The sequence below is a fragment of the Musca autumnalis genome, unplaced genomic scaffold (genome assembly GCF_047663935.1).
Source record: "Musca autumnalis isolate F117 unplaced genomic scaffold, ASM4766393v1 scaffold_1, whole genome shotgun sequence".
NCBI lineage: Eukaryota > Metazoa > Arthropoda > Insecta > Diptera > Muscidae > Musca > Musca autumnalis.
In genome coordinates, this window is record NW_027411644.1 from 256,994,396 (window position 1) to 257,004,207 (window position 9,812).

At 30.5% G+C, this 9,812-nt stretch overlaps 1 protein-coding gene across 2 annotated transcripts in view; it reads left to right on the forward strand.

The window, feature by feature from the left end:
* The window catches only part of drn (zinc finger AN1-type doctor no), a 115,854-nt gene extending 107,158 nt beyond the window's left edge, over positions 1-8,696 (forward strand). For both annotated transcript variants that reach the window (XM_073960875.1, XM_073960874.1), the window contains 2 exons: positions 975-1,143; positions 3,815-8,696. In XM_073960875.1, coding sequence (XP_073816976.1) covers positions 975-1,143; positions 3,815-3,963 — 318 coding nt within the window. In that variant the 3' untranslated portion in view covers positions 3,964-8,696. The remainder of the gene's footprint in view (positions 1-974; positions 1,144-3,814) is intronic.
* The last annotated feature ends 1,116 nt before the right edge of the window (positions 8,697-9,812 follow it).

Below are 9,812 nucleotides of genomic sequence, written 5' to 3' on the forward strand. Positions count from 1 at the left end.
GCACAACAATATCTAATACTCTTCTACCCGTATTAGAGTTTTACCCATGTATGATACATCATTATTAGTTTCTATTCAACCTAAAGAAGTTGCTGCCATTGTCTGTCTCTTGTTGCCTTCCACGTGCCAAATAAAATATTATTTTAATTGATTAAAAAAATCAAAAATTTGCTTTTATTAGATTTCTTTTTCAGTCATTTCTTTTATAACTTGTTTGACAATTGTGCGTTTTTTTTTCATTCATATCGCAGCAGCTCTCCTTTCTTTGCCAATTTAAATTACATTAGCAAAAATATGTGCATTCTATCTTGGTTTCTTCCTCTTGGCACAGAAACTCATGTTGTTGTCGTCGTCCATTTGCTTTGTAAATAACTCGTGACTTGCTGATTTTTGTTCTTGTCCCTCAAAAATACAATCAAGTGTCTCTTCTTTTCGTTGTATGTACTTTGATGATGAACAGATTCCGTTGTTTTTTCTATTCTTTAGTTTGTGATATTTTAAAACACACATTAAAAGTTGAAATAGTATTTTGTTTATTTTATATAATGGACATTGATGGTCAAAGAGGGCAAGGAGAAGTTGTAGCGGTATGTAAATATTAGAATACATTTAGTTTGTTTAGTTACGCTTTCAAGCTGGTTTTCAAATAGGCTTGAATGAATTCGAAGAAATTGCATAGCGAACGACCCGCAAACGAGCTAGAACGACAACCTTTCATTTGTTTAGAAATTGAAATAACATTTGGAAATGCAATTTGAAAACCAACACATTCTATGTATTTATACGTTAACGACTAAAAACGATCGTGTTGACCATCAATCAAGATGATGAGGTTCGTTGATCATCAATCGAAATAGCAAGATGAGATGAAATTTAAATTTTCCTTACATATTTCCCATTTAAATATTAAATTGAAGTCACTATTGCTTTTTAAATTTTATATTTATTTTAAACTCCCTTTTCCTTTTTTGCAGAAAATAAATGAAGAAAATACAGCCAAAACTAGCAGCGAAACAGCCGCATCCGCCGGTCCATCAACTTCCACCGAACCAGCCGAAGAAGATAAAGACAAGGAAGATGACAAAGATTCTAAAAAGAAAAAGAACCGTTGCTCTGAATGTCGCAAGAAAGTGGGCTTGACAGGTACGTATTACCAAGTATTGTAGAGCTGCTTTTAAAGGATAAAAATCAACAACAAGACCATATGAAGAAGGAAATAAACTGACTTTTTCGAAATTAACAATTTTCGAAATTTCTTCAAAAGTGAATTGAAAAGAGGAGACTTTTTAAATATGTTTCTCTATATAAACGACTTTATATAGTTCTTCCAGATATGCGAGTCTTTAATAGCTTAAAGAAGGCTTTAGACATTCACAAGTGCTTCTATAGTTAGATCTAAATGACATTGTTGGTAGTGATTCTTTTACACCCTAAAATCAAAGAAGGCAAAAAAAATAATAATCAACAATTTTTAAATGTTGGTCCATTTAATTTTTATACCCTCAGCATTTATGCTAACGAGGGTATATACACTATCATACGGGCAAAATGTGCCTCATCGAAATAATGGTTTTAGACCCCAAGTATGTTTGGACGAAATGTGTTTCAGACAATTTGGAGTCGATTGAGCAATGTCCGTCCGTCTGGCTGGCTGGCTGGCTGGAGCGCACGTTAACTCTCGAACGGATCAATCGATTCGATCCAAAATTTGGCTTTCGTAATATTTTGTCCAAACTTAATTTAAGTTCGAAGATGGGTTATGTCGGTCCCCTCCTTCCGGTACCTCCCCCACAAAAGTTCGAAAATGTTCGGAAAATTTGTACGTACGATAACTCTTGCAGGGAGTAACAGATTTGGTCCATACTTTGCAAATCGTAAAATGTCTACCAGACTTAGATGAGTTTCCAATATGGACTCAATCGGTCCACTCCTTCGGGTGCCTACCACACAAAATTTGGGATAAGTTCAGTTTAGGACCTGCTCTCGAATCGCTTTGATTTTTCTTTTAGCAACTTGTATTCACTGCCCCCATACCACGGTACAAGTTTGATCAGGGGCAAGTCCACACTTCCTAAGAAAATAGCCCCAAAGTTGCAAAAAAACCCTATGACACTTGAGGTGGTTGGAGCGCAAGATAACTCTCGAACGGATCTGCCGATTCGGTTCAAAATTTGGCCTTAGTAATATTTTGTCCAAACATAGTTTAAGTTCGAAGATAAGCCATATCGGTCCACTCCTTCAGGTACCTCCCCCACAAAAGTTCAAAAATATTCGGAAAAATTGTTCGTACGGTAACTTTTGAAGGGAGTAGCCGAATTGGTCCATACTTTACACATCCTAATATATCTGCCAGATATAGATCAGGTTCAAATATGGACTATATTTGTCCACTCCATCCGGTACCTCCCACATAAATTTTCGGATAAGTTCACTTTAAGACCTACAATCGAATCTCTTTGATTTTTGTGAAAGCAACTTGCATTCGCTGCCTCAATTACGATGGTAACATTTTTTCATGGGCAAGTCCATACTTCTTGAGCCCGAAGGTTGTAAAAACCACCTATGGCACCATATGTAGTGGCTGGAGATCCACTTCCATAATGGTCAATGTCGATCCATTCCTTTAAGTATTTCCTCCGCAAATCTTTTGCTCTGTATTCCTAATCAACATTTTTGTCGTTTCATACGCCCAAAATTTTTAAAACCCTCTAAATAAATACGTTTTTTGGGAAAAATTTGTTTCAATATACACAGGCTGAGGGTATATCTCTGTCGGCCAAGCCGACTGATCCTTTGTTACTTGTTACTTGTTTTTTTTTTTTAATTTTGGTCCAGTTAATTTTTTTAATACATAGAAGACCCTTTAGATGTCTTCTATACATGGGTGACCCTTTAGAGATGTTCCAAACAAAGGAGACCCTTTAGAAGTCTTTTATACATAGAAAACTCTTTAGAGGTATTCTATGCAAAGAAGACCCTTTACAAGTATTTCATCATAGAAGACACTTTGGAAACCTAATATACATACGAAGCCCATTAGAGGTCTTCCAAATATAGTAGACCCTTTGGAGGTCTTCTGTACATAGAATATTCTCTAAATATCCTCTATACATAGAATAACCTTTATAGATCCTCTATACATAAAATACACTTTAGAAGTTTTCTATACATAGAAGTCTTCTATATACATATTTACGACCCTTTAGAGGTCTTCCAAACATAGATGACTCTTTAGAGGTCTTCTATACATAGAAGACCCTTTATAGGTCTTCTATAAATAAAATAACCTTTAGAGGTCTTCTGTAAATAAAATACCTTTAGAGGTGTTCTATACAAAGAAGACCCTTTAGAGGTCTTTTGAAATACATGGCCAAAATAATCTAAAAAAACTTTGGCGGATCCATCTAAAATAAAATGAGTGATGAGCACGAAATGATTTACGAACTAAGTATCGGATTTGGCTGAAACTGTGCATATAGTAATATTTCTTCCAAAACGTACATCAAGTTCCATGGAGGTTTATTTTGCACAACTCCTTCGTTTATCTTCCTCGTAAAAGTCCAACATTTTCTCTTAAGTGGAGTTCAAATGCTGTTCGAGGATCGTTTTTGAATTTCTTGGTGGTCCTGATTACCAAAGTTTCACATCTCTCGCGAACCATTGCATGCTTGCTTGGCATAGTGATCCAAAAGTGCCATAGTGGAATTTTATATCACACACTGTTGTTGATTTTCAAAATTTTCTCATGTTCTTTTTATATTACTTTATTTTTGATAACATTTATTCTAATATTTTGCTCCTTTCTTTCAAATAGGTTTCCTTTGCCGATGCGGTGGTCTTTACTGTGCTGTCCATCGATACAGCGATAAGCACAACTGCACATTTGACTATCGGGAACACGGAGCCCAAGAGATCAGACGCAATAATCCGGTAGTCGTTGGCGAGAAAATACAAAAAATTTGAACTTTTGTGCCATCATCTTTAAACAACTTTATAATAATATAATTCTTATACATACATCTATATATAAATATAAAAAACAAAAACACAAAAAACTTATAAATATTAAATATACATATAATATAAATATATTAAATAATACTAAAAAAACGGAAGAAAAAAAACAAAAACACTAAATTAAAAGGAACAGAAGAAACAACTAATTTAAAGATATAAAAAAGAAAACAAGAAAAAATTAAAAAAAAAACCGAAAAACTTATACATGAAAAAATACCCTCTAAAATAGCTCTCCACCAACCCAACCAACCATAGCCACTTCTTCTCTAACCCCACACAGACGACACATTTTCACAAAGAAAAATACAATTTTGAAGTTTCTTATTTTGTTTTTATAAAAAAGAAAGAAAAGAAACCCTCCGCTAAACAAGAAAATTTAGTTGTCTTCTATAATAAATTCATATTTTATTTCGATGGAATAATGTTTATTATCATTTGCAATCCAAACACAACACATAAACCTATATAATATTTACATACAAACACACCTACCTACCTTTATATAAATATATTTGCAATTAGTTTTTTTTTTGCTGTAGTAAAAATTTTTTTGCTTTAGTTTTCATTATTAATTCTTTTTTGTTTTTAATTATAAATTAATAAAAAAAATATTTCAAATATCGAAAAAGGGAAAAACAAACACATATATTTTTATTTTATTATTATAATAATTATTATTTTTTTTCTTGTATAGAACCAAGTAGTAGTATATTACAAAAAAACAAACACACACACACATTATAAGGGATAAAATTAATAATTAATTAATATATATGAAAATTTAATATTTAAGACGTTAATATTTTTTTCTTTTCGCTTTCTTTCTTATCGATACATACAAACATATATTAGTAGGATTCTATTCACTATAAACAATAACAAAAATTCTCTATATTTGTTCGTAGCGCTCTACACCATTTTCAAATGTTGTGCAAAATAGAAATTTAGGAATTTCAAATAAAATTCGTGAAAATTTTCAAATGAAATTTTTTTGGAAAAAAAAAAAGAAAATTAATTATTAGCAATTTTGGTAAAGAAAAATTGGAATTAATTTGAAAAAAATGGTGGAAGTAATGGAAAAAGTTTGAATTTTTCAAATCCCTAATAAAATTTAGAATTTAAAAAAAATTTCGATTAGTTTCTTTAAGAATTTAATTGGATTTCTAAAAGTGTTCGTTATATTCCCAAGAAAAAGTTAATAAATAATTTAAAAAACCAAAAGAAAATTTTTGTTTTAAATTCCCCATATTTAATCAATCAATTAATGACCACCCTAACAAAAATTTAATGTCAACAGTTTGCTTAAAAATTATAAATAAATTTTGAAAATTTAAACATTTAAAACTAGTGTTTTTGAAAATTTATTCAAGTTTACTTGACATTCACTAAATCTAATTAATAATTTTCAATACAAAAAAAGCCTCATTCTGAAAGACTACTTGAAACAAATTTCGTTCGAATCACTAGTCCCGGTACACACTGGAGTGATTTCATTGAAAAAATTGCATGAAATTGTGCGTCTCTAGATCGACTTCCATAGTGGAGTAAAATCATAAAATAGCTGTAGTGGGGAATTCGATTTAAGAACGCCTAATTTCATGAAATTTTTTAATGAAATTCAGGCTCGTGTGGACCGGGATCTACCAAACTCCTGTTATTGAAGAAATTTTTGTTTTAAAAAAACTGAAGTTTGATAGCGCTTCGAACGAAGTTTGTTTTGAATCGTTTTAGAGAAACTGGACATAAGTGTATATGCGCACTCGATAAATTTTACTGGTTGTTGTTGTATTTTTATTCAAATTTTGATATTTGCATAATTGAAAACTTGAAGCAACTTTCATATGCAATTCCCATAAAAACTTTTAAATGGGCATTCGAATGTGATTAAAAATATGAAATACATTTTGAAAGTCTACAAATATAATAGATTTTTAAAATTTAATTCAAGTTTACTTACAATTCACTAAAGCCCAAAGATGAAACATTAAAAAAATCACACATATTTTCATCACAGTTCAGTTTGTCTAAAATTTAATTCCAAATCCAAAACAAATTCTACATTTTTGTAAAATTAATTTTTTTTGGCATTGAAATCGGCTTAAAAATTAAATGTTAAAAATCTAATAATTTTATAATAGATTTTTGCAATTAAATTTAAGTTCAAAATCAGAGACGAGAAATTATTAAATATATTTTCGTAATTTCTCTAGAATTCTATATTTACCAAATTAAAATTTATCGGCATTAGAATTTGGTTAAAAATTAGATTAAGTTTTCAAAATCTAAAAAATTTTATATTAGATTTTTGAAATTTAATTTATGTTCAAAATAAAAGATGGAACGTTTTCAAAAATTTGTCAAGTATATTTTCGAAATTTTCTAAAATACAAATTCTATATTCACAAAATTAAAATTTCGAATTTTTGATATTAATGTAAATTTTTAATTTTGAAATATACTTGAAAATGTGGAATTTTTTAAATTATCAGAATGTGATTTTAAATGTTGAAATAATTTTTAAGTATGTTTTGAGATTGCATTGAAATTCCAAATCGATTTCGATTCGAGTCCATGAAAGGCTTTGGTTTCAGAAAGCGGCAGCTTTCGTGTAATTGCACATTATTCTTCTTAGGACACGCTTACAGAAAAAGAGGAAAGAGTCTTCCGTTGCATAACATTGTTCATGGAAATGTTTTTCTTCCCTGGACCTGCAGTTGTCCACGTTCCGTTTTAAAGAAACCTATGTGGATGGATGGGATTAAACGAATTGCTTTCAATTACGCATTGCAGGTTCTCCTACCTTTAAATTGTTTCCAATATAAGTCCCCCTAAAACCCATAATAATTTTCTCACTTAGAGCATGGAAGAAGTTCTGCGACTAGAAATCTTCACATAGATTCTTTTATCCTTTTGTTGTTAATTCCAATGCTTTGTACTCTACGTGGACCTGGTGCACCCGTAGGGATCATTAATGATCTCCACAACAACTCTTCAGCGAGTGTAGATAATGTAAAAAAGGTTTAAGGAATTTTCTCTCAGATTGACTAAGCCATCTTTACATTATCATGGAATTCCAAAGTTGTTCTATTACAAAGGTATTTTAAATTTCTCCTGCCCGCGGAAGGTCCTCTATTTGTAGAAAACCTAAGATGGCCTTTAGAGGATAATTTAAAGTGGCTATCAGTAGGAGTACCTTTAAAAACCTTCCATCCACAGGAGGAAGGCATCTTATATATAAAACTTATATCTATAGGTATCCTTTTGAATATTATATCCGATCCATAGGAAAACTTTTGAAGGTATCCAACCTATAAAATATCCTCTCCTTAGAAATTTGTTTATTGGAGGCCATTGGAATATTTATTAACCAGACCTTTTAAAGGTTTTCTGCCTATAGGAGGTCTTTTGATGTTTTTTTTTTCTTTTTTGTATAGAAAGCCCTTTCAAAGCATTCTTCTTCGTATAAAAGACCTTCTGAAGGTCTTGCATGTATAGAAGACCCTTTGAATGTCTTCTTCGTATAGAAGGCTTTCTGAGGTTCTTAATGCCTTCAGTGTATTAATGACCTTTGGAAAGTTTTTCTATAGTACGCCAATAAAGTTATTCACTCTATGGAATGCTTTTTGATGATCATATATAGTAGGCAAGACTTCTTACTGCCAAAGGTATTTAGGAAGATTTCTATCTAAAATTTGCTTTAGAGGCCTTCGATCTACAGAAAATCGCTGGAACGCCTTCTCTTTATATGAAGATCATTAGAAATCCATTAATCTGTAGGCAGACTATTAGGAAACTGTTTATTTATAGATGGCCAAAATAATTCCTCAATATATGGAAGGCCTTTTGCGAGCTTTCAATCTATGAAAGTGCTTTCTGGATCTTCTATCTACAGAAATACGGTTTGAAGGGTGCTTATAGACAGAAGACCTTTAGTTTTTTTATTTATGGCAGATGTTTAAAGGGATTCCTTTTCCTATTAATAGAAAGCTGCTTATCTGCAGAGAACTTTCAGACTCTCTATCTTTAGAAGGCCTTCTATTTATTAACAGAACGACTTTAGGAGATTTTCTGTCTTGAAACGCCTTCTTTCCTCATCCTGATCTTTAGAAGTCCTATGGCATACAACGTTGCTATAATTAACAACATAACAGTTCTTGTTGGATATTTCTATGACGATTGTTTTGGCAAAGTTGTGCTACTGTATAAGAAAATATGAGGATGGAAGGTTCCAACATCAATGATTTCGATTTTAGAATCAAGCTAAGCCACCTTAAGGCAGAGCATATCTTCATCGTACCAAGTTTTTACATTCAAGAGTATCTAACAATCCCTTGACTTATAAGATTTGATTTTCATAGATTATAGCTATTGTTTCTGGCTCTAAGCTGAGTAGTACAACGTGAGTTCTTCCAAATGATTTTAATACTGGGCTGGGGTCCTGTGCTCGTAAAGAATTATGCGATACAAATGAGAAGAATGAGACAAAGTCCATATGTATATTGAGGAAATCTACTAGCGGCCATTCTCAGTTTGTTAATGAGGGAACAAACTAAAAATTTCATTGAGAATTTTCTCGAATTTCATTGGGAATTTCGTTGGATAACATTTGAAAATGGTGTAGTTATACAAAAATACATATATTCAAATATATAATACAAGAAAACCAATCAAAAAGAAAATATGTAAGGAAAAAAGTGCTGCTGCAGTTTTTCTTTTCGATTTAAAACAAATATAAATTATATATAATTTTTTTTGGAAAATTACTTTTCTTATTTAGAAAATTTAGAAAAAGAAAACTAAACGGTAATTTTTGCTTTAAAACAAAACTCTACATAAAAGAAATAAAATAAAGAAATTTATATAGGATTTAATTTTTATTCTTTTCTTGAAAACAAAAACAACAAAAAAAAACCAACTCAAAACACACCGACGACACATACTACACTTACACGCGATTTATTTTTTAATATAGTTTTTAAATGTTTATATAATGAAAATAAAACAATTAGAAGAAGAAGAAGAAGATGAAGAAAAACAAGAAAATGGAAATGATGCAAACAAAGCTCTTTTTAATGTAATTAATTATCATTATTATTATTAATTAATATTAGATTATAAATTAAAAAAGAAGGAGAAGAAAAACAAAAAAAACCAATAAACAATTCTAAAAAAAACAAACAAAAGCTCTTGGGAAAAATTGCAAACATTTAAGAAAAATTACTAAAAAAAGAAAATTTTACACTTAGTTAAACAACAACAAAAACTTCTTTAACTACATACTACAAAACACAACAACAACAATGTGGGAAAAAAGGAACAACAAAACCAAAACTACTACTATTTACTAGACAACAACAAACATCATTATATACAAGCAAGCAAAACTTTATATAAATATAATAACAACAAACAAAGAAGAAAACATTGCAAAAAAACCAACAAAAGTATTTTGGGTTTTGTAATAAAATCAAGAACACAACACAAATGCTTAAAATTAAAATTAAAAAAATGAAAACAATACCCAAAATGCTTTCACTATAAATTTATGGTATTTATATATACAAATAAAAAAATGTGAAAAAAACAATTCTTTTCTTCAATGCTTATACAAAAAATGTTTAAAATCAATATTTAAATGGTAGAATGGAACCAGCGGAAAATATTAGCAAAGGAAATTTTAAGTCTACCAACCAACCAAGCCCCCCATCTAACGTAGAAGTAGAGATTATTTGTTTTGATTCTATATTAATTCCCGTTTATTTTTTTGAAAATTTTGTGTTAGTTTTGTTTATATA